At 35.1% G+C, this 25,303-nt stretch overlaps 2 protein-coding genes across 2 annotated transcripts in view; one reads left to right on the top strand and one right to left on the bottom strand.

Annotated features, from left to right (window-relative positions):
• Positions 1–18,202, bottom strand: part of LOC132544742 (uncharacterized) — a 55,357-nt gene extending 37,155 nt beyond the window's left edge. The window contains exons 1-23 of the mRNA XM_060208391.1: positions 18,012–18,202; positions 17,617–17,713; positions 16,968–17,097; positions 16,474–16,525; positions 15,747–15,831; positions 15,215–15,437; positions 14,392–14,567; positions 13,892–14,030; positions 13,599–13,710; positions 11,282–11,352; positions 10,875–10,922; positions 10,097–10,219; positions 6,897–6,959; positions 6,706–6,767; positions 5,469–5,582; positions 4,435–4,773; positions 3,705–3,905; positions 3,124–3,395; positions 2,672–2,826; positions 2,040–2,142; positions 1,594–1,678; positions 922–1,020; positions 32–80 (exon numbers count right to left, since the gene is read on the bottom strand). Of these exons, the coding sequence (XP_060064374.1) occupies positions 32–80; positions 922–1,020; positions 1,594–1,678; positions 2,040–2,142; positions 2,672–2,826; positions 3,124–3,395; positions 3,705–3,905; positions 4,435–4,773; positions 5,469–5,582; positions 6,706–6,767; positions 6,897–6,959; positions 10,097–10,219; positions 10,875–10,922; positions 11,282–11,352; positions 13,599–13,710; positions 13,892–14,030; positions 14,392–14,567; positions 15,215–15,437; positions 15,747–15,831; positions 16,474–16,525; positions 16,968–17,097; positions 17,617–17,713; positions 18,012–18,202 (2,989 nt within the window). The remainder of the gene's footprint in view (positions 1–31; positions 81–921; positions 1,021–1,593; positions 1,679–2,039; positions 2,143–2,671; positions 2,827–3,123; positions 3,396–3,704; positions 3,906–4,434; positions 4,774–5,468; positions 5,583–6,705; positions 6,768–6,896; positions 6,960–10,096; positions 10,220–10,874; positions 10,923–11,281; positions 11,353–13,598; positions 13,711–13,891; positions 14,031–14,391; positions 14,568–15,214; positions 15,438–15,746; positions 15,832–16,473; positions 16,526–16,967; positions 17,098–17,616; positions 17,714–18,011) is intronic.
• Positions 18,203–24,737: 6,535 nt separating this feature from the next.
• Positions 24,738–25,303, top strand: part of LOC132544724 (large ribosomal subunit protein bL28m-like) — a 58,883-nt gene continuing 58,317 nt past the window's right edge. The window contains exon 1 of the mRNA XM_060208372.1: positions 24,738–24,845. Within this exon, the coding sequence (XP_060064355.1) occupies positions 24,800–24,845 (46 nt within the window). The 5' untranslated portion in view covers positions 24,738–24,799. The remainder of the gene's footprint in view (positions 24,846–25,303) is intronic.

Here is a 25,303-nt window from a genome sequence, read left to right as displayed (position 1 = left end):
GAACGAGGTATAAAATTGTTTGAAAACTTACCTTTCTGTTTCATAATGATAGCAACATCATCCTTAGAATCTTCCTTCGTCTATAAAATGAAAGTTCCAAACCAATCATACAAATCTCTGAGATTTCCGAGGAAAAATCATTCATTTGTAAGACTTAATGAAAAAATAAAATATCATGAAAACACCAACTGAGGAACTTTTTAGTAAATACTGACTTGTTCATTCATCATGAAAACAAATGTGTGTACAACTAAAGTGTATGTAAACAAAATGTGTTGCAGTGACCTCACCTTGCAACCAAGGATAAATCTGAAACATTTTAGTGGCAAAGTATTGACTTTGTTAAGAGGTGTTTTAAAATTACCCCCTGGATTTATGCAAGCCTCTCTAATTTGGTTTTACTGTTTATGTGAAAAAATTTTAATAAAAATTCTAGAAATTAAATACCTGCAGCAATAACTCTAGAAAAAATGAAACTGACCACAGCAACATCAATTGTTGACCTGTATATTATCATTATAACCCAAATTACAGTTCTATATCTGTATTTGTTAAAGAAAAAATGAACAGAAATGAAATAAGGACAGAATGACAGCCAAAGGTAACCCTAACATTAAATGGTAGAGGCATCAAATTCATGTGACTAGGTTTTGTAATTATCATTTTCATAACTTAAATGTCAATTATTCTTTTCACATTTATATATCTTCCAGCCTAATACTAGAGGGTTTGAAACATTGTATCATAATATATCCTTTACTTTCAAATTTTAAAAAAAAAAAAAAATTTAATTTCTCTACACTGGATCTGACAGATGATTACCTAAAACCTGTACAGTAATCCTATTTTTGCTGACCTATTGACCTTTTATGTTCTGATAGAAACATCCTTGACCTTCACAAAATAGTACACTTGACTTACTTCTTCATCCAAGAGGCGTTTTTCGTTCTCCAGTCTCTCTATTTCTTCAAGTCTTGTTTTTAACTTCATCTGACGAATGTTTCTCTTTTGACGTTTTATCTGAAAATACATGATAAAATTCCCTGTTATAACTTTGTATGTTATCACTCTGTTAGTCCAAGAGTAACAAGAGACTGAAAAATCAGAAATCGTTAAAGCAAAAATTCACATATCTTTACAGCTACACGGAATGAAATAACTTTGATATGTTGGTAATCTAACTAATGCTCACTAATCATACTGTGATATTATAAATTATTGTTGGGGTTACATCTTTGTAGAATCTGTGGTTACACTTAATTCACAGTTTCATATTTCTATGGAATAGTAATAAAGTAAAAACTGTCGGGGACTGTAGTAAGTAATAAATACCCATAAAATAAAGAAAAAATCATTTTTTTGTAAAAACCATGAAATTTTTCTAACCACAAAAACATATGGTTTTACAGTATTTGATAATGGTGTCAGATTTAAAAAAAAAATGGTGTTGGGGATAAAACATAATGACATTAATGTACCCGGTGTTATGAAGATGAAATAGGATCTTACGTAGTAAAGATGAAGGAGAGAGTTAAACAGATATGTTTTGTACCAAGATTAAAAACACAAGAACATTTCTAGTATCCCACATACCTCCTCCATTGCTGAGTTATAATCCTGAGGAACCAATAAGGTATCATCGTCTAGGCCCACCAACATCGGGTCTGATCGACTCCGCCTGTTTCAACAACAAACATCCTGTATCCATCCATTACTGTTATTTGTAAATAAGTTTAACCTTATAATCATAGGGTAAGATATTGGATAATTTTTTTTATCTTTTTTTCCTTCAGAATAAATGTGGGCCACTACAGTTGGTCATGAGATCATTACATATGTCCACTTTAAAAATGCTTCTTAATACAAATAAAAAAAATTAAGATAAGAAAAAACTTGAACAACAAACCAAATGTATGTTGGCATCACTGATTTTTAATTTCCATCTCGTTGATTAATTCTGACATCAATAAAATGAAAAAGCACATCTGTTGATAAGTCACTAGTGTAGGGTTGATCATGAGACATGGGAGATAACTCACCTTAGAAGGGGGAACACTGGTTCATACTCTTCTTCTGCAGGTTCCATCACTCCACTCTGTGGAGGAGGGGGACCTATGGGCGTAGATTCCCGGCTCAGTTCCTCTGTAACATCATGCATTAAAAGATTGTTTAGAGAAAATCTCTCCTTCCTGATGTTTGTGAAGTTAACACTCAAGATGTTCATACAACAAATTACATGTATCTGAATATACCACATTTATGTATATCTATATTTATACAGTTGTGTAATAGGCCTGCCAGAGATTAGGTATCAGTCACCCTGACTTACTACAGGATAAACAAAGTTAGATGTAAGAAGCAGCTCCGACTGAAGAGAAGAAAAATTTAGTCAAATTTGGATCTATAAACTTTCTTCAAAGTGTCTAGCTCTCAAAGGTATTAACTACATCAACACTCATTTACAAGAAATATGCATTAAATTTTACCCAAGCATCACCTCATTGACAAAAAACTTTCATTAAGAAAATAAACATTGCATCTATATCAAAGTTTAAACATAAATACATTGTATTCAGATATTTGTAAATTTCAAATTGGTGGAAAAAATATCTAACAAGGACCCTTTTTTATCATAGATTTTTGTCCAGTGACATCATTATTGCTAACTTGCCTGGTTTTCCATCATCTGCTGGAGCCTCCCCCTTTAGTAGTTTTCTCTTTTCATATGGGTAGATTTTCCCAGCCTTTACATCCTCCTGGTACTTGGACTTAGCTAAATCAAGCTTGGTTAGATCTTGGCATGACAAACTCTTGTGATGAATAACTCTGTATAAAATTGGTAGAAAATATTCAGGGGACATTTTCCTTATAGTCAGGAACACAAAGTTTCTCTCAGTAATATATACTTGTTAAAAAAACTTTAGGAAGGCACATGATAACTTTTTAAATCTTATCTAGTATATACAATTTCCATGATGATAAAAAAAATACCAAGAATGAAAGAACTTCATCAGGTTAAGAAAAATTCTTTTTCAATCAGAAGTGTAAATAAATTGAAATTCAATGTTTTGGCATTGAGTGTAAAAGAGCCTGTCAATGAAGAGACAAGATTATCTCCCTTACCTGAAGCTCTCCTGCAGTTCTTGTCCTGCTTCTGTGACATCATCCTCTTCCTCTTCTTCCTCACTTTCCTCATACTCCTCCTGCTGAGTTGCAGATCGCTCTCGAATGTCTTGTCCTAAAATAACTGCAGGTTGGTACTCCGGAAACAGGACTTCCTTCACCTTGACAGGTGGAACATCTAATTTAGGAGGAGCAGGCATCCAGTACAAACGTGATTCATCTGACTTCAGGGTGATCTGAGCCCCTTCTACTGTGATTTCCTCCTGGTCAAACTGAGGAAGGCCACAATAGGGAGAAATTACATGTATATATGACAAAACATTAAATTATCTAGAATGTCAGGAACTGAGAACTCAGGAGATGATGACATATCTTTATAATCATCCTTTAGTAGAGGATTTCACACCATAGACAATCAATATGACCATTTTCCTACAAAACTAATCAAAAACGTTAACAAAATGATAACAAAATATTTATGTAAAAGAAATTCATTAACATACAGTAAAAGCAATGGACTCAATTTCTACAAACTATCCTAAAAACTACTGGCATTGACTCTTTTTTAACTCGGAACTTACCACATTCTCTGCACGTTTCTTCCAGATCATGAAGGAATCCTCTCGCGAAATTGTCATGTCATCATCTGCTTCCATCAAAACACGTCTTGCAGCTGACACAAGTCTCTCTTCCTCTGCATCTCGTTCATCTGAAGCCTTTGATATTTGGGAAGCTGTCTCCTCCTCTATTGTCTCTGCCTGGCTGGGGCCTGAACTCCCAAACTAAAACAAAATGATAGCCTTGACCAGATTTTCTCCAATATAATTCTTACTGTAAATCACTTATATTTTGCATGGGATTTATTTTCATATTAATACACAAGAAGAGAAAATCATGAGTTAAAATACCTTGTGAAAATTTGTATAAAAATAATTCTGGGTGGCATCCATGTTGATTTTGTCACTGATATTGGATAGGATAACAGCTTATCCTTCGCAAATTTAAAGTTATTTATAGATCAGAGTTTGTGAAATCATGGTACATTCATCATTTATCCTGGTTTAGGAGACTCTGTATTACCTCAGGTTTATTACAGGACAATGATATAACATTATGTTGGTCAACTTAACAACAGATGATAGCAGCAGGTTATTACCAAGATGGGTCTATCGCCCAATAGGAGGTCTACATTATGGAAGTCAGACAAAGACCACAGTACCTATCTTAGGCAATAGTAACAGAAACGAGAAATTGAACATTTTAGTTGATGTTTGTCTGGATCAATGAAGAATTAATCATTCCATATCTTACCCTGTATGGCTGTTTCAGCTGGCCTTCAAATCGGCTTGGTGTGTGATATTTACGTCCAACATTTCTGAACTCATCGGGAAGCTGATAATCTGCTGTTACTGTACAAAAATGATGAATGTTCTTTGAAGGAGGGGGAGCTTCCTCAGGCTCAGGGGGTGGGTATTTCCGAGGAGACATCGGTTTCCATGAAGACAGAAAAGATACTGAGGATGACTGAATCGTGTTTTTTGGAATATTTGGCTGTCGGAGTTGTCTCCCTGCTAGGTCAAAACTTTGTCCTGCTACACTAACAATGTCTTCATATGTGGCATCTGGAGGGGCCATTAGATCATCATAAATCTGTAAAAACAAGATAAAATTATAACTAAGTGAACCAAACACGCCTATATTGTCAATACAACTTAATTATAGTGTATTTTTCAGTTTAGTATCTTTCTTATTGTTGCAGGCAGTCAATAGTGGTTAATTTCTGTGTCAATGTGAAATGTACCGGAATAAATCAGATTTATACACGAACATATTCAACAGGCAAAAATGTTTTCAAACTTAAGTACTTAATTTGTACTGTAAAAATTTTTGGAATGAAACTTCCAAATCATTGTTAATAAAATGAATCCCTAAGTAAAGTGTTGAGGAAAAGCTGAGATTGGTGAGTGGAGATATAGATGAAGAGTGAAGACACAAATGATATCCTAGAAATATTCTGACAGTCATTTTGTTTAAATCAATCTGCTAGTTCCTAACATTCAACAAACTGCTGGTTCCTAACATACAACAAACTGCTGGTTCCTAACAGACAACAAACTGCTGGTTCCTAACATACAACAAACTGCTGGTTCCAAACATACAACAAACTGCTGGTTCCTAACATACAACAAACTGCTGGTTCCTAACATACAACAAACTGCTGGTTCCTAACATACAACAAAGTGCTGGTTCCTAACATACAACAAACTGCTGGTTCCTAACATACAACAATCTGCTGGTTCCTAACATACAACAAACTGCTGGTTCCTAACATAACATCTACTAACCTGTTTAATGTCTATTGACTCTGGTTGTCTGCCTTCAGCTGTAATGTCATCACCAAACATAACCCCTCGAGTTGTCTCTGTGGGTGGATATGGAATCTGTACATCTACCTGTGGCTGAAACAGAAAAATCGGACTCTTATCAACAAAACAAAAAACAATCACCCTAATGATTAGATCAGATCCAGATTTTGATCAATGTTCACATTCTCTTATTCCCTCTTGTTGGACTTTGATTTTTTCCATCTCAGATTGTGTACAAAGGCAAGCTCCACACAACATCAATACAATGGCATGTTCCTGTGTCCCTGTAAATTTGTTTAAAATTATCAGGGTAGGCAAATTATCTTGCTTTGTAAAGGACAACAAATGGCAATGTTACAGGTTTAGTGATAACCTAAAACAAACAACAACCAACTTAGAAAATGTCTGTAAGACAAATTCCCAGACTCAAACGCAAACCAGAATCTGATCAGGTGTAGAATTTGATGAAACATGATACTATGGGACAAATATAACAAAATCTGTTTACAAGTCCTCAAGATATAACACTAATTCCAAATAGGATAGGATAGAAACACGACATGAACAGGACGGTACAGGATGGGACAGGGAGGAACAGAGACAGGTCAAGGATGGGGACTTGAACAGAGACGGAACGGGACGGGACAGGACGGGACGGGAAGGAACAGAGACAGGACAACGATGGGGACGAGAACAGGGACGGATTGGGACGGGACAGGACGGGACGGGAAGGAACAGAGACAGGACAACGATGGGGACGAGAACAGGGACGGAACGGGACGGGACAGGACGGGACGGGAAGGAACAGAGACAGGACAACGATGGGGACGAGAACAGGGACGGAATGGGACAGGACAGGATGGGACGGGGAAGAACAGAGACAGGTCAAGGATGGGGAGGAGAACAGGGTTGGGACAAGATGTAATAGGATGGGACAGGATGGTACAGGAAGGAAAGGAGACAGGACAAGGATGGGGATGAGAACAGGGATGGGACGAGACAGGACAGGATGACTACATTACATAAAAGGGACTGGGACAGGACAGGGATGGGACAGGATGGAAAGGGGAAGGGACAGAATATGGATGGGAATCATTCAAAGCTCTGGGATAGACAGACATGGCTAATACTGTATGCCATTTCAAATATTCCAACCTTCCTATTCTGATACCCAGACACTTTACAGGTCTATCGTGAAACATTGACTTGATCCTACCTTATCCTCAGCCTGCTTGTCGTCTGCTGTACCCTTGGTCGCTGGACCACCACCCATTTCACCTGAAAAACATCATAGTTTTGTACTACGAACCACCAATAGGAATTACTGTTTTTTCATGTTAAAAATTTTCACAGAAATGCCACATGATTTTATAGAAATCCTCAAAATATATTTTTGGCGATTCTCACCTTCTGTCTTTCCATCCTCTTTCTCCTCTGGTATCTGGTCATGTTGCCCTCCTTCTTTTGATCCTACTCAGAAAAATACAACGGTACATATACAGTTTATTTGAAATATGTGTGTGATCTATTTCATTCATTTCTTTTTCTTTTCTTTTTTTTAAGATCCAAACATCATTTTATAAAGTTCAGTACATGTACAATTTGTGATAACATACATGCTAGACACCTTTAATTTTGAGGTTTAGAAAAAAAATTGCCTGTCCATGAAGTAACTGTATAGCTTGCTCAATACTTACTTCCAATGCAACAACTTTAATCATTTTGTAAATTAAAAATCACAAATTCCATTCAGAACACAAATTTTTGATGATGGGAAAAGACTGTCTATTTGTACAAACATTATGGAATATTGATCACTCACAATCACACAACCATGAACATCATTGTACTGAAAACCATGCACCTTACAGGATTTTTGACAATTTTTTTGTGTTTTAATTTCTCTTGCTGACTATTCTAAGAGTCATATCAGGCATTTTAACCCACAGAAATATTTATTTTGGATACTGCTTAAACAAATTTATGATACCAGATTTTACAGAAGATTCAGTCTGCAGTTTAATCTTTAAGAATTTGTCTAAACTGAAAAGAAAATAAGGAAGTAAATTTTACAAATCTTAAAATCAAACGAAATTAAAGATAACTTTTTAACCATAATGTATATGTCAATTTCTGGTTTTTATGTTGTTTTCCAGACTATCACCGAGTCTGTATGATGCCATGTCATTACTACTCTGTAGTGACAGAACCGTATACCGTATATACCCTAAACGATCCTCTATGGGCCGTAAACAATACAAAAACATAGTATTTAATAACAACAGTACCACAATGCCAGTTTGGGAAGACAGAACACTGAGCATACAAATAATCTTAGTTAGATAAGTGGACAGGTTTGTCCATTCATGCTGTCAGTAAAAAGAGAAAAATAAAAAGAATCACATCTAAAAATATCTACGATCACGTTGAGCGTAGATCACTTCTGTTAGTAATTTTTTAATGTCATGTACACTAAGATTGAACAGGTTGGAATCATCAGTGTGTTGTTCCCCGTTATTTCTGATCGATAAAATCATTTTATACGCATACATACATCAAAATCCTTGTCACTATTTTGTATGTCTGTACTTAAATCAACTTTTTTGTGTTTAAAAAGATGGAATGTTGAAGTATCTGATATCCTGTCTAACATGACTTAGAAAAAATCTTAAAATCCATAAATGTTAAATTTCAAATATTGATGTTGAATTTATGTTAGAAACAAATTTTGGAAGAAAAAACAAGTGATAAGTATAGGTCTATAAAATCAATCAATAATTCCAAGTATTACAATTATATCTGACTGACCACTACCTTTTAATGACCGAGAAAGTATATGTCACACAGGACTGTCATGTGACTTATCCTCCAGTATAACTGTTTATATCGTATGTAATAGTTCTCACACATTTTCTGTAACTAATGCAGAGACAGTATAAAAGTCTGACCTTATCATCTAACAATTAATTAACATTTATTACTATTTACAAAAATTATTGACAGAATTTTATCACGTGTGCACTTGTGATCAGATAACTACAAATGTGAAGTCAAAAGTCTGTTGTAAAATAACCTATTCTACAGAAGAATTTGTTAACATCATCCCATATGTTATATAGACATTACAATCTGTTTAATCCTAGAGACTGGAAACGGTACACAGAATATGAAAAATTTACATGTAATATATTTACTATCATACAGACATGACAATCAACCAATACTTGTCCTACAATAAGCCCATACTACAATTAACTTTCTAAACTTCACAGAGAAACTTTAAGTAATACAAGATGAGTATAGAATAGAATCATCCATACATTACTGGGCCAAATGAAAACAATTCAGGTGTAAATTTACTTAAATATTCATACACAGAAAACATTGATGTTTATAAACGGATTGAAACACTGGTACTTCTAAAACAATAAAGTTTGACCAGGTGTATCTCGGTGTGAGAAACATGCATTTAAGTATCAGGTAAGAAAGTTAGAGGTTTTACTTATTAATGTGATGAAACCTCATTCATCAATACAAAAAACACATGCAAGGTCATACAGGAGAAAGCAAATAAAGTGTGCTCAGGTAAAGATGTGCCACAGTAAAGGCATGCTAACGTAATCAAGGTGTGCTAAGGTAATCAAGGTGTGCTAAGGTAATCAAGGTGAGCTAAAGTAATCAAGGTGTGCTAAGGTAATCAAGGTGTGCTAAGGTGTGCTAAGGTAATCAAGGTCTGCTAAAATAATCAAGGTGTGCTAAGGTAATCAATGTGTGCTAAGGTAATCAAGGTGCGCTAAGGTAATCAAGGTCTGCTAAAGTAATCAAGGTGTGCTAAGGTAATCAAGGTGTGCTAAGGTAATCAAGGTGTGCTAAAGTAATCAAGGTGTGCTAAGGTAATCAAGGTGTGCTAAGGTAATCAAGGTCTGCTAAAGTAATCAATGTGTGCTAAGGTAATCAAGGTGTGCTAAGGTAATCAAGGTGTGCTAAGGTAATCAAGGTGTGCTAAGGTAATCATGGTGTGTTACGGTAATCAAGGTGTGCTAAGGTAATCAAGGTCTGCTAAAGTAATCAATGTGTGCTAAGGTAATCAAGGTGTGCTAAGGTAATCAAAATGTGCTAAGGTAATTCTAAGGTAAGTTATGAGTAATATGGGATATCATATGATAATGTTTGTCTTTGTTCTCTCTGTGTAAGTGTGTGGAAGGAAATTATGTACGTTAGTACTAACAACAAGAAAATAAAATTTTCAGGATCATGGAATTGAGAACAAGAGTATCATTATATAGGTTTAGCTTAAGAGAATTAACACTTCCATGAAGCATGCATTCAAAATAAGGGGGGAATCTGGGTTAGAATCTACATTGATGAAACATGCAAATAGGCCAGGGAAAAATGTTCATCACAATATATGTGACACATGCACTAAGGCCAAGGAAAAATATTTTTGTGTTATGCTACATGTGGCACATGCACTAAGGCCAGGGAAAATATTTTTGTGTTATGCTACATGTGGCACATGCACTAAATAGTGGTTAAATTAGAATAAAAGTCAGGAATGAATATGACTGGTGGGCATTTAGTACAAAGGGAGGTAAGTGACATCATACCCTCCATGATGGACGGACTAGTACGGGCAGTGGTATCTCCCCCCGAGGGGGATGACACACTAGTGCCCTCTAGTAGTTGAGGGGTTAGTGAAACACTTTGTGGATCCAGCTCCGATTCTGTATCTGTAGTTGTAAGGTTTACACAAAATATACAACATACCAATAAAATAAAGATACAATAGCTGCTTTAATGTACAGACAATAAACACCAATTATCAAAACACAACAATAACAGTTTCTAACACATAGCTCGAGAATGAATTTTTGAAATGACACAAAAAGCAACAGCTACTCAAGAAACAACATCAGAAATTGATTCTAACAGATATCACAAGTAAAGATCATATTTCATGTTATGATTTTTTTAATAATTCAATTTTCAATTTTTTTTTCCTTTTTGAAATGTTAGATATCAATTTCCTGAAATGACAAAGCAAGTTGACAAAATGAAATTGAATTTGAAGTTAAAATCCATCAGATTTCCAGAGATACTTTTAGTGACTGATATGTATAGAGGTTAGACAATGGCTATAACATATAGTATTGTCAAACCAATAATTAAAATACAACGATACATTAATACTTATAGAAACAAACATCACAATGACAGAAATAAACATTGTAATGAATCCTTCTGGTGCTAAAATTATCTCCCAGGACAACCTAATATCACAAATTTATCAATATCATAAATTTATCGATATCAAGATTTTCCAAGCAATTGACTCCTAGTTCAATGCTGTTGTCAGGAAAGAACCCACACTGTTGAGACACCTACCTGTCTTGTTGGGGTCTGGAGAGTCCTCTTTCTGGCCTTCTTCATCTTCTGTACAAATAAATCAACAAAATTTCCCATTAACATATAGTTGTGTACTGCAGCAGATATTTGATAAACATGGACCGACATGTTAAATGTGTAAGTTCACTTGTCCTTGAAAGATTTGGGTTTTTACAATTTTCATTCTTATTAATGATTTTTTTGTTTTGTTTTATGTTTTGTTTTTTATTCAATTGAACATATATAGAAAAATGTTGGTACGTTTTTTTAGTGTGAAGAAAAAGGTTTGAAGAAAATGTATGAAGAAATGTATCTATGCATTTGAAACAGAACATATATATCATTCTTTCACCTTTGTACCCAGATATTGAAAAAAATCTTATGTCTGACCACTCTCACAACTGTACCGTAAAGTTTGTCCCCAGCCATAACCCCTTCCAGAAGCTCCTGTATCCTCCTGTCTGCCTCAGACATTTTTCTGTAGAAAAAAAGTAACAATTAATAATCTTACCCAATAAAGGATGTGTCAACACTGATATATACCAGTTAATAATCTTACCCAATAAAGGATGTGTCAACACTGATATAGACCGGTAAATAATCTTACCCAATAAAGGATGTGTCAGCAATGATATATACCAGTTAATAATCTTACCCAATAAAGGATGTGTCAACACTGATATATCCCAGTTAATAATCTTACCCAATACAGGATGTGTCAACACTGATATAGACCAGTTAATAATCTTACCCAATAAAGGATGTGTTAACACTGATAAAGACCAGTTAATAATCTTACCCAATAAAGGATATGCTGACACTGATATATACCAGTTAATAATCTTACCCAATAAAGGATGTGTCAACACTGATATATACCAGTTAATAATCTTACCCAATAAAGGATGTGCTGACACTGATATATACCAGTTAATAATCTTACCCAATAAAGGATGTGTCAACACTGATAAAGACCAGTTAATAATCTTACCCAATAAAGTTAATAATCTTACCCAATAAAGGATGTGTCAACACTGATATATAATCTTACCCAATAAAGGATGTGCCCAGTTAATAATCTTACCCAATAAAGGATGTGCTGACACTGATATATACCAGTTAATAATCTTACCCAATAAAGGATGTGTCAACACTGATATATACCAGTTAATAATCTTACCCAATAAAGGATGTGTCAACACTGATATATACCAGTTAATAATCTTACCCAATAAAGGATGTGTCAACACTGATATATACCAGTTAATAATCTTACCCAATAAAGGATGTGTCAACACTGATATATACCAGTTAATAATCTTACCCAATAAAGGATGTGTCAACACTGATATATACCAGTTAATAATCTTACCCAATAAAGGATGTGTCAACACTGATATAGACCAGTAAATAATCTTACCCAATAAAGGATGTGTCAGCAATGATATATACCAGTTAATAATCTTACCCAATAAAGGATGTGTCAACACTGATATATCCCAGTTAATAATCTTACCCAATACAGGATGTGTCAACACTGATATAGACCAGTTAATAATCTTACCCAATAAAGGATGTGTCAACACTGATATATCCCAGTTAATAATCTTACCCAATACAGGATGTGTCAACACTGATATATACCAGTTAATAATCTTACCCAATAAAGGATGTGTCAACACTGATATATACCAGTTAATAATCTTACCCAATACAGGATGTGTCAGCAATGATATATACCAGTTAATAATCTTACCCAATAAAGGATGTGTCAACACTGATATATACCAGTTAATAATCTTACCCAATAAAGGATGTGTCAACACCGATATAGACCACTTAATAATCTTACCCAATAAAGGATGTGTCAACACTGATATAGACCAGTAAATAATCTTACCCAATAACGAATGTGTCAGCAATGATACATACCAGTTAATAATCTTACCCAATAAAGGATGTGTCAACACCTATATACTTTATGTATAATAGACATGACTTACAATGTCCTGAACAGACATGACTTACTTTTCTCCTGAAAAGACATGTCTTACTTCAGTCCTGAACAGACATATCTTACTTTTGTCCTGAACAGACATGTCTTACTTCTGTCCTGAACAGAGAGACTTACTTTTGTCCTGAACAGACATGACTTACTTTTGCCCTGAACAGACATGTCTTACTTTTGTCCTGAACAGACATGTCTTACTTCTGTCCTGAACAGACATGTCTTACTTTTGTCCTGAACTGAGAGACTTACTTTTGTCCTGAACAGACATGTCTTACTTTTGTCCTGAAAAGACATGTCTTACTTTTGTCCTGAACAGACATGACTTACTTTTGTCCTGAACAGACATGTCTTACTTTTGTCCTGAACAGACATGTTTTACTTCTGTCCTGAACAGAGAGACTTACTTTTGTCCTGAACAGACATGACTTACTTTTGCCCTGAACAGACATGTCTTACTTTTGTCCTGAACAGACATGTCTTACTTCTGTCCTGAACAGACATGTCTTACTTTTGTCCTGAACTGAGAGACTTACTTTTGTCCTGAACAGACATGTCTTACTTTTGTCCTGAAAAGACATGACTTACTTTTGTCCTGAACAGACATGTCTTACTTTTGTCCTGAACAGACATGTCTTACTTCTGTCCTGAACAGAGAGACTTACTTTTGTCCTGAACAGATATGACTTCCTTTTGTCCTGAACAGAGAGACTTACTTTTGTCCTGAGTGGGCACGAAGAGAGGCGATGATTTCATCTACAGTCCTCTCGACCCTTGGTTTGACCTCTGTTTCATCTTCCTTCTCTTTACCCTTTCCTTTTGCCTTTTCTGAAACCATGAAAAACAAAATGTCTGTTTGTTGTTCAACTACCAATTAACAAACAGGCTAATGATATAGATAATAAATGGTATGGTCTATAACTTTAAGGTAAAATTATGTTTAATGTTTTATCTTTCCTGTTTTAATTAAATCCGCTTTTACTATTTCTCTCGTTCCAGAGGTTCCCACCTTTGGCAGATTTCTTGCTCTCTTTCTTGCCGTCCTTCTTTCTTGGTGACTCCTTCTTCTTGCCTGACTTGTAAAGCGCCTCTGACCCGGGTCGTGATATTCTTCGCGCTTCCTCCAGCAGATCTTTAGATGACTTGGCCTTTAAAAACAGGTTATAATGATGAAGGGGATGGAGTGGAGAGTTAACATATTTTGTGATACCTTGTTTGCTCATAAGAAGATAGTAATAATTACTTAGTGATAAAAAAGTGTGATCACATCTACACTAGGTATACAATGACTCTGCAATAAAGAATTCAATCTAATGATTATTCAGCCTTGATTTCACTCTAATTTCAGGGGTAGTTTGATGTCATTCTAAAGTAAAACACACAACTGTAAATCAGAAAATACTTGCAAAAGGCTATTTTCAAAATTTAATGAACCATATACATGTATATGTTTGATTTTTGCATCCTTTGTTCTTTTAAACTTTAAGCCTTTTACACTGTAGTGCTTACATCCCGACTAACAGCCCTATCATCCCCCTCCTCTTGGGCCTGCATAGCGGTCTGTACATTTTCCATGTCCTGGTCAAGGCCAGCGATGACATCATCATACTGACTATAAACGCCATCATCAGGTAGAGAGATGTTCTCACTCTGTAGGGAGGACCGAATACTGGTGGCACTGTGAGCTGAGGAAACCAATAAAATTACAGCCAAACGACACTACAGTACTACATAGTAAAACTGAGTGACTTTTTTCACCACAAAGCTTTGTATACTGTCATCAAGAGTCAATACAGTCACAAAAAGTTCTAAACTGGTGCTAGTTTAAGAATATCTTTAATATTTGAAAATTTTGATAATTGAAAATGAAGTCTTTTAAAAACTAATGATATAGAAATTTAATGCAAGAAAAATATGGACTTCTTAGACAAAATTGACTGATTTATATGTATGTGTAAATATGATAAAATGATTAACATGAAAAAATATACATCAATGTAAAATAGAAGTCAAGACATGTTGTAGTCAAATCTGTGTAGAGGTGTAAGAAGATATACAGATATACCAGGGTATATAAGGAAAAACATGTCATTTTTCACTTTCACTTACACTTGACTATTGTGTTTGCTATCCATTATATATATATATATATATATATGACTGTCATATAGATTTATCTAAGAACTCGTCAACCACTGACGATATTTGGGATTTCTTGGTGCAGAGAACTATGCTGTTTGTGTAAAGCAAAACAAAATTGTTTAACACATGAACCAATAAGATGTTTGTTAAACATAATGACTGTATTCCAATTTTAAAAAGACAAACATACCTGGGGTTTGTAATCGTTTCTTAGGAGGTTTCTTCAGTGATGACGGGTGTGGGACATGTCTTTGTCTCTCCTTGAACTGAACTCCTCTGGTTGTCCCTTCAGAACTGATTATAGCAGGTTTTTTGTACCAGTCACGATCTGAGAGAATCAAAGCGTCTTCTCTCGCAGTCTCCTCTTCAATGGGTTCAGGAGATCCAGGTGAACCTGGACGTAACTCATTCGCCTTGAATTTAAACAAAGTATATTCATCACCGACTCATTTCATCATACAATATTTACTGAAGTACACAGCAATGGATATAATCATGTTCAATTTTTAATGATATTTTAGATAAACTAAATATAGCATTGAATTTTTGAAAGTAAAATAAATTTCTCTTCGTGATATTTTCACTAACAAGAATAACAAAACAATATTTCTAGTTGTGAAATAGTAAATGTTTAGTATACTAAATTAAATAAATGGATATCAACTTCCTCTATTCTAAAGTAACTATGGAGAAGAAAATTTGAGTTAGATAATTATACTGACCATCGCCATCTGGTCAAGCATGGAGTCCTTATCAACAGAAGCTGCTTGACCTTGCATGATGACCTTGAGAGCTGGCACATCCACACTGCAAAAGTTCATTTATATTAAACATGAAAATAGGAGTCAAAATATTTGGTTTTCAGTAAAGATTAAGGTTCAAAGGTCACACACTTTAACACTCAAGAACTAAAGATTTTAGATTTAAGATTTTACAACAAAAGATTGAAGGTCTAATTTCAAAAAGAAAAAATAAACAAATTGAAATCATGTATCAAGAACGCCCCTGGAAACATTCTAGATACCCTTTTAAATATATGTTGTCCTCACCAAAATAAATGCTTTAGATAGTCTATATGTACACAGTTCACTCATCATAACTATATCATGTCATTTGTGCCCTGATAATAGCCCGCCTAGAAGTCTAAAGCTTTTTCAACGAGGCGACCAGCTCAAAACAATGGTAGAATATCCTTAAAGTCTGGCTTCAGACATTGTCAAATAAGGTTTATGTTTCACTTAAACAGAATACGATTTAGCCAGAACAACAGAAATTCACATGCATGACTATGGGTTGGAATGACAAGAAGCAATTTTGAAATTAGGATAAGAACTTTACAGTACAAATGAATATAATGAACATCATTCATTCAGCGAAGATTTGAAATAGAAACAAACATTGTTGTTTGAATAGAAACACTACTGAGGAGTAAGAAATGCAATCTAATACCTTTGTCTAGCTGGTGTGACACCCACGGAGGATATATGAGGTTTCTTCAACTCTGTAACATACAACATGCAAGAAATATAACATTGTGCATATAATATATGAAACAAGTAAGTGAACAGTGTTGTATTAAGGAGACATCAAAGATAAAAATATCCTACTTTTCATTAACTGATTTCCAGCACAGGGCCTCTGCACAAATTCTCAACCTTAAGGTTTGGATCATATGTTTCCAGATAGACTCCTGGAAATTAATGCCAAATTCCACTGGTTTCCACGAAATACATTTGTAATAACAGAATTTCCAATTAAAAGAATGTGAAAACTCACAGCACATGGAAATCACTCTTTTGAATGATCAATCTGGATTAGAGATTCCAATGTATTCATTCAAGCATGTTAACAGTGATCTAAGAAAGCTGACATTCAACTGCTTAGGAGAACAAATTAAAAAGTTGACCATATTACAAAGGTTTTCCTATACATATTTGACTGACCTTTCGTAGTGACTGTTGAATCCTTGGTATAAGGATATTTCCTTGTCTTGTCCCCTGGAATATGGGCATTGTTTCCCTTGTCCAGGGGATTGTAGGGAGGTACATTAGGCACCAACTGGAACTTGGGGTCCTATATAACAGGACGAGATGACTAATTACTTATACTGGAATCATCAATTACATGTTCACATATCACTAAATAAAAATGTGCTGAAAGCAGATTGCTAGCAGTGCAATTTTTTTATACAATTTCGGGTTCCTTTTTTGGTTGTCTGAAACTGTGGTTTATATCTGTTATGTAAAATGTACAAATTAATCCTCCAAATTTTAGGGATTACAATCTCTGATTCCAACACTTGGAATTTTGAAGTTGATCATTTTTAAATGGAATGAAATGTTACAATCATCCTACAATAGTATCATGTTCGTTATTTTTCTCGAGACTTCAATAAAAAAAATTCTGAAAATGGTAAAATGAAAAACCATCAGGACAAATATGTATATTAACCTTTTCTAAAAGTACAATAAAATGAGAATGATTTTTTTTAAGTTTGATAAAAAAAAAAGGCATTAACAAAAACCAAGATGGTTCCCCACTATGACACTAGGAGTGTGACATAGGTAACATTACAGATGTAAGTATTCTTGCCTTTTTAATACCCTTTGCTGGAATATCATCATGAAAGACTGGCTGAGTTTTCCTCTTCTCCTTCACCTTCTTTGGAATAAACTCTGGCTGGAGTCGCCTGTTTGCAAAACAAATTAGATAATACCAATGAATGAAAAAAAGGGCAGAAGGAAGAAAAAAAAATTTGCATGAACAAATTATGAAAAATTTCATTTTGAAACATTTTAGTGATCTTCATTTTCATTCACTTTCTATTGTGGATTGGGGCACAATCATGACATAATCCAAAATTTAATCAGAAATTCAATAATTCAAATAAAAAAAGTTTAAATATTAAATGTTTAAATTCCTAATATGTAGAATTCATCAGGTAAATAATGAACTAATATCTTTAATTAGTTGATCTATGAACTTACCTTGATGTATATTCTTCTTCATCTAATGGTTCTTTGTTTTTTTGTTGTTTGTTGTAAATGATCTCTGTCACAGATTTCTTGGCAACATCATCTAATTCATGACGGAGTGTTAGCTCCACCTGGCGATTGGTGCCATATCTGAAAGACCCTCGGGGATCCTTCTTGTTAGGAAACAACTCTTTCCCTGGCATGTTTAGGTGATCAGGTATTTCTGTGCTGGAATATACAATGAAAAATTATATATTTTCAAAGAGTAATGTCTATGAAATCAAAAAGAATTTTCAAGCTGGCATAATAACATTTAAACTTTTTTTCCAAATATCAATATACACAGGAACTTAATTTAAAATAACCTGTGTTTTGTAAGAATTGTTAGCGATTTTTAACTTCAAATTTATTAAACATCAAAAATATTTTCTTACCAACATCAAATCTATATCAGTTTGGTATTAGTACAGGAATAAAATATGCATTTCATATTTAGTTATACTTTCAGAAAAGCAATATGGAGAAACAAACTTGATTATTTCAGTCACCAGATCTATTCAACAACAGACTTATAGACTTTCACCAACTATATAAATAAACTGTAGAAACAAAACCATATGTAGTTTCAGAGCACCCTTTACCTTGATATAGATTCACATCAAAATTATTTGTCTTAAGGTCTATATGATTCAATTCCATATTATTAACATGGTAAATTTAGCATATTAAATTCAAAAGGTGACAAATGATTTACTGTTAGAATATGATTATATTTATACTAGAAGAATACTCCAAGTTGTGAGTGATAGAGTTGGATGTGGCCAGTTTTGATTGTACATTGAGAGATATTCATGATACTGGAATTTCACTATATTTCAACTGGCAGAGCAACATGCTCATATATCAGAGGTCTTGGGTGCAATGCCCAGTGGAGACAGACTTCTCCTTTCCTTTTATATTTTGTGCTGTAGACCACTGTATGTGCAAGATACAGGAGACTGTGAGACTTATTTGGAGTACAGAACCTGTTTTTCTGTGGTGTTTAGGGGCGAACACATTAGAATTGTGATGTAAAGTGGCACAATTTTTATTTACTTGGAGACAGGTCTGCCTACTAGCTTCGGCTAGAAGAAATTTCCCTTTAGCTCGATCGGTAGATCAACTCTATAATCAAGGTTCGATCCACAGCGAAAGCAAACTACGTCTTTCCTGTTGCACGAAGATAAAGCTAATGCTAATGTTATACATACACAATTTTATATGCATCATTTATCCTGTCAATGAGAATATTGATGAGTACTCAATACAGTGGCATAGGGTCAAGACAGTAGGCATACAGGGGCTAGTAGAGTCATGAAAGAGCACCTGTTTCGCTGAAGAATAAACTTATCCGAAAGTGTTTTCATTATCTCTTTGAATATTTTGTATTAAGTGGTGTACTTACAACTTGCACCTTGTTTAAAATAAGTCAGTGTCACAGGAATACTTGATATGGAACTAAATGGCTTCGCGTCATAGCGTTGTCGGTAAAAATCTGATAATGTCCGCCATATTGTTTACAGTGTGGTTGACTACAAAATATCGTACCAAACGGGATTTGGGGCAAATATGCTTAACATCATCTTAAAAAAATATTTGATTACAATATAATTCTTAACTATACAACATAAATAATCACTTAAAGTACTGACAGTTTTGTCAATCAAAATGATTTTAATATCAAATTCTTCATATATTACTTAACCCACGGTTTTCCATTTCGTTGCTTACCATTAGGAGATTGTGGCGATGTACATATAACCCGATTGAATGGCTCAAAATAAAACTATGTCGATCGCGACAAACCTTTCAGAGCAGACGTTTAACCAGTTAAGTAGACAAACCTAACGGATTCGGAATATTTTCCACATGTGGCTCGAGGCCCAATGGTAATGTCAAAAATATAGGGCGTCATAACAGTTGTTCACGTGTAATCAGAACGCCTAACTGTATTAAAGAGGGGCTTGATCCGCTGGGTTTAGATGTAATTTGTTCATCGCTAAATATTTTGGTTAGCTAAACATTCCGCTTATTATTTGTATGATAGAATAGGATGCCACAGGATAAACAGATGTAGGCAAATCTTCTGTCTGTTCATCCGATGATATCTAAACATAGATATTATTTTTTGTCTGATGATGGTGACCATGTAGTCATCGAAACCTCACACTCTAATCTTCTAATGGTTGTGTTATAAGATGAAGGTGACCACGTAGTCACCGAAACCTCACACTCTAATCTTCTACTGGTTGTGTTATAAGATGAAGGTGACCGTGTAGTCAGTGAAACGTCACACTCTAATCTTCTATTGGTTGTGTTATAAGATGAAGGTGACAGTGTAGTCATGGAAACGTCACACTCTAATTGTCTAATGGTTGTGTTATAAGATGAAGGTGACGTCACACTCTAATCTTCTACTGGTTGTGTCATAAGAACTCCCATTCTATAGTTTGATATATCTGTTTAAAAAGTATTATTCTTTGTCATTTTTAAATCTTGGGTGACGCTAAAATGTATTTCGAGAGACTGTTTCGGATTTCGGCAACTCTAAAGCTGAGTGAGTATTTCCAGGGAAGTTAGTATATTCCAAGTCTGTGATGATTTCCCTGATTTTCTGTGTCTGACCTCTTGTTCTAGTTGATGTATCAAGCTGGGATATTTCTCTTATTACGTTCCGGTCATGTTGGTCTGAATTCCTCATTTAAAAGCGTTGATGGTGTCACCCTAGCTCAATCGCCAGTGTGCCGGAATTAGAATTCTTATCATTATCAAACGCTGCGTATGGCAACTATCACAGACCGGCTAGTACTTTCCTGGCTCCTCTTTGCACCTCTTCTATGTATTTGTGAAAGAATAGTGAAAAACTCACTGAAACATTCTCGCCGAGTGTCCGACATGAGTCGAACTCCTGTCTCCGGTGCGATAATCAACGGCTTTACCAACCTAGCTAAAGAAGTATGCTTCGTGACCCGCCATCTGAGTGACAGAGACGTTATTTAACACCATATAATAGTCACACCGACCCGCCAACTGAGTGGCAGAGACGGTATGTAACACTATATACAAGTCACACCGACCCGCCGGCTGAGTGACAGAGACCGCATTTAACACTATGCACAAGTCACACGGACCCGCCATCTGAGTGACAGAGACAGTATATAATACTATGTACAAGTAACACGGACCCGCCATCTGAGTCACAGAGACCGTTTTAACACTATGTACAAGTCACACGGACCAGTCAGCTGAGTGACCGAGACCGTTTTTAACACTATGTACAAGTCACACAGAATAGAAGTACAGAAAATGAGTAAAACAGGAAATGTACTAATGTTTGCAGACAAGGATCATGTTCTTAGACGTTTTATCTGCAGACACAATAGTGTGGATCTGTATCTAAATGATTAAAAGGCACTATTCAATGATAACAGGTGGTAGACACTGCTGTTCGACTTTAAGTTTCCGGTAACCTGCATGCCACGTTTTAATTCATTCTAAAATTATCTGAAAATCACGAATTTTATTTAATTATAGGGTTGCGGCACCTCCCCGTGTAGATTTTGGCTTCTCTTTCGATCACTTTGGATTTTTCACACTTTAGGCGCTTAGCATTACTGACGAGTCCTAGAAGGACGAAACAGCTGTATGATGTAACATCACTGACGGGTCCTAGAAGGACGAGACAGCTGTATGATGTAGCATCACTGACGAGTCCTAGAAGGACGAAACAGCTGTATGATGTAGCATCACTGACGAGTCCTAGAAGGACGGGACAGCTGTATGATGTAGCATCACTGACGAGTCCTAGAAGGACGAGACAGCTGTATGATGTAGCATCAATGACGAGTCCTAGAAGGACGAGACAGCTGTATGATGTAGCATCACTGACGAGTCCTAGAAGGACGGAACAGCTGTATGATGTAGCATCACTGACGAGTCCTAGAAGGACGGAACAGCTGTATGATGTAGCATCACTGACGAGTCCTAGAAGGACGGAACAGCTGTATGATGTAGCATCACTGACGAGTCCTAGAAGGACGGAACAGCTGTATGATGTAGCATCACTGACGAGTCCTAGAAGGACGGAACAGCTGTATGATGTAGCATCACTGACGAGTCCTAGAAGGACGGAACAGCTGTATGATGTAGCATCACTGACGAGTCCTAGAAGGACGGAACAGCTGTATGATGTAGCATCACTGACGAGTCCTAGAAGGACGAAACAGCTGTATGATGTAGCATCAATGACGAGTCCTAGAATGACGAAACAGCTGTATGATGTAGCATCACTGACGAGTCCTAGAAGGACGGAACAGCTGTATGATGCAGTATAATTAATCGTTTGGATCTACAACATCAGGATCGAAAAATGCTGATATGTGTTTTGTTTTCAAGTTAGATTTTAAACTTCAAATTCTTTAAATAATGATTGACTTAATTGATGTCATCGTTTGGATCGAACCCTTAAATATTTAAATGTGCCTTCCACTTTTGTGTCTTTAGTACAATCTTTAACATCAGGATCGAGGGCAGTGAATCCAACTAAACATACATAAGTTATTTCAATATATCGAATACTCGTTACATATTCTGACAGATCAATTCTGTGTCAATATATCGAATACTCGTTACATATTCTGACAGATCAATTCTGTGTCAATATATCGAATACTCGTTACATATTCTGACAGATCAATTCTGTGTCAATATATCGAATACTCGTTACATATTCTGACAGATCAGTTCTGTGTCAATATATCGAATACTCGTTATATATTCTGACAGATCAGTTCTGTGTCAATATATCGAATACCCGTTACATATTCTGACAGATCAGTTCTGTGTCAATATATCGAATACTCGTAAAATATTCTGACAGATCAGTTCTGTGTCAATATATCGAATACCCGTTACATATTCTGACAGATCAGTTCTGTGTCAATATATCGAATACTCGTTACATATTCTGACAGATCAGTTCTGTGTCAATATATCGAATACTCGTTACATATTCTGACAGATCAGTTCTGTGTCAATATATCGAATACTCGTTACATATTCTGACAGATCAGTTCTGTGTCAATATATCGAATACTCGTTACATATTCTGACAGATCAGTTCTGTGTCAATATATCGAATACTCGTTACATATTCTGACAGATCAGTTCTGTGTCAATATATCGAATACTCGTTACATATTCTGACAGATCAGTTCTGTGTCAATATATCGAATACTCGTTATATATTCTGACAGATCAGTTCTGTGTCAATATATCGAATACTCGTTATATATTCTGACTGATCAGTTCTGTGTCAATATATCGAATACTCGTAAAATATTCTGACAGATCAGTTCTGTGTCAATATATCGAATACTCGTTATATATTCTGTCAGATCAGTTCTGTGTCAATATATCGAATACCCGTTACATATTCTGACAGATCAGTTCTGTGTCAATATATCGAATACCCGTTACATATTCTGACAGATCATTTCTGTGTCAATATATCGAATACTCGTTACATATTCTGACAGATCAGTTCTGTGTCAATATATCGAATACTCGTTACATATTCTGACAGATCAGTTCTGTTTCAATATATCGAATACTCGTTACATATTCTGACAGATCAATTCTGTGTCAATATATCGAATACTCGTTACATTTTCTGACAGATCAGTTCTGTGTCAATATATCGAATACCCGTAACATATTCTGACAGATCAGTTCTGTGTTGTATTTGTCCATATTGAGCAGAGCAAGAGCAGAAAGTGAAAGCATCCCATCCATGTCATTATTCAGCCATCTTTGCCGACATGTGTGCTATAATTAAACTGCGTTCCCGCCTATCCAGTTGTTTGGTGTAATCTCCCTTAGTAAAGATACAAAACACGCACATTGATATAAATAATTCATTTAATTTTTACAGACTTCAGTATCTGAACACTTATCATACACGATATCACATCTTCACTATTAATTTATAAACATTTGCTTAAATGATTCAAATCAATTCTACAGCCTTCAATGATTTTGAATTTTTTGAATATGTACCACACGTTATTGAATTTTAATCAAAGTTGTAGACTAATTGGCGTGCTGGTTTTCTTGCGACGATTACTTTCTGATAAATAATGCGTCATTTTTCATTTTCGAATGTTGACGGTCTCTTTGCTGATGTCAGTCAAGCTAATATCAAAATATATCTCTTCTTTGAGAACACTTGTCTCGAAAAACTTCAAATTGAATTAATTGAAACTCAGAACATATCTGCTCGGCCTGCTCAATACCGCCATCTTGAAAGTCCCCTCAGGACCCTACATATTCCAGAGTGCATTGCCGTACCCTAATAACATTAATTTACACTATTTTATCATGATGTCAAGAATTCCATACAATGAATTACTTGTATACGTTTATGAGCATTTCTTTAAAATCATCCTGCGGATGCCGTTGTAATCGGTTCAACAATATAAAGTAAAGCCGGCTGACTTTGAGCAGAGATCTGTTACTAACGTTTGTTGTCTCTAAAATTAACTTCGCATTTGACAAAACATGAAAAATGTAAACTATGAAATACCTATAACATACAGTTTTTGCATGAAAACAATTATAAGCAATGGACAGTTCATCTCCATGAAATTCGCCTGTAAAAAATGACTCGCTTGCTTTAGTTACGATACAATATGGCGGCCTCCATCGAAGAATAACGAAAAGCATGACTTTGAAGTATAATTTGTGATAAAAAACCAACTAAAATGGCTTGTATGCTGAGATCTGTCATTCCAAGGATTCCAAAATTAAGTGAGTGATTGTTAATGTTATAACAATGAGTTCATAATCAATTCAAAAGATAGAAAATTGCGCTTCAGTTGCCTTGACTTACATGATATCCGCGCCTTTTATATAATATACGCTATATATAAGTTAATTGGTGGTCTTACATGTACATGTACTTGGTTACATTAGTGTGATATCGACTTTTTCCATTAAAGGCACGATTTAAATCACCCAGATACTTAATATCAACAGCTTAAAGCGCACGAAAACGCACGTCACAGTGTATTAAGTATCTGGATGGTGTATATGATTTCACACTCATGTCCACACAATCTAAAAATAGCCAGGACGTTTTGTCAATAGGTTGGCCAGAGGAAAGATTCTTTTCTGTGATGATTGAATGTGATTGAAGTAGCGTCATTATATCTCTATTTTGTATGAACAAATGTAAAGTCTGGCTTATTTTGTTTTATTTTTTTAAG

This window comes from Ylistrum balloti, unplaced genomic scaffold, assembly GCF_031769215.1.
Source record: "Ylistrum balloti isolate Yb309-2 unplaced genomic scaffold, AGI_CSIRO_Ybal_v1 Utg369808, whole genome shotgun sequence".
NCBI classification, from domain to species: domain Eukaryota; kingdom Metazoa; phylum Mollusca; class Bivalvia; order Pectinida; family Pectinidae; genus Ylistrum; species Ylistrum balloti.
Note: the sequence above shows the minus strand (reverse complement) of the source record. Positions and strands in the feature narration are given on the sequence as shown.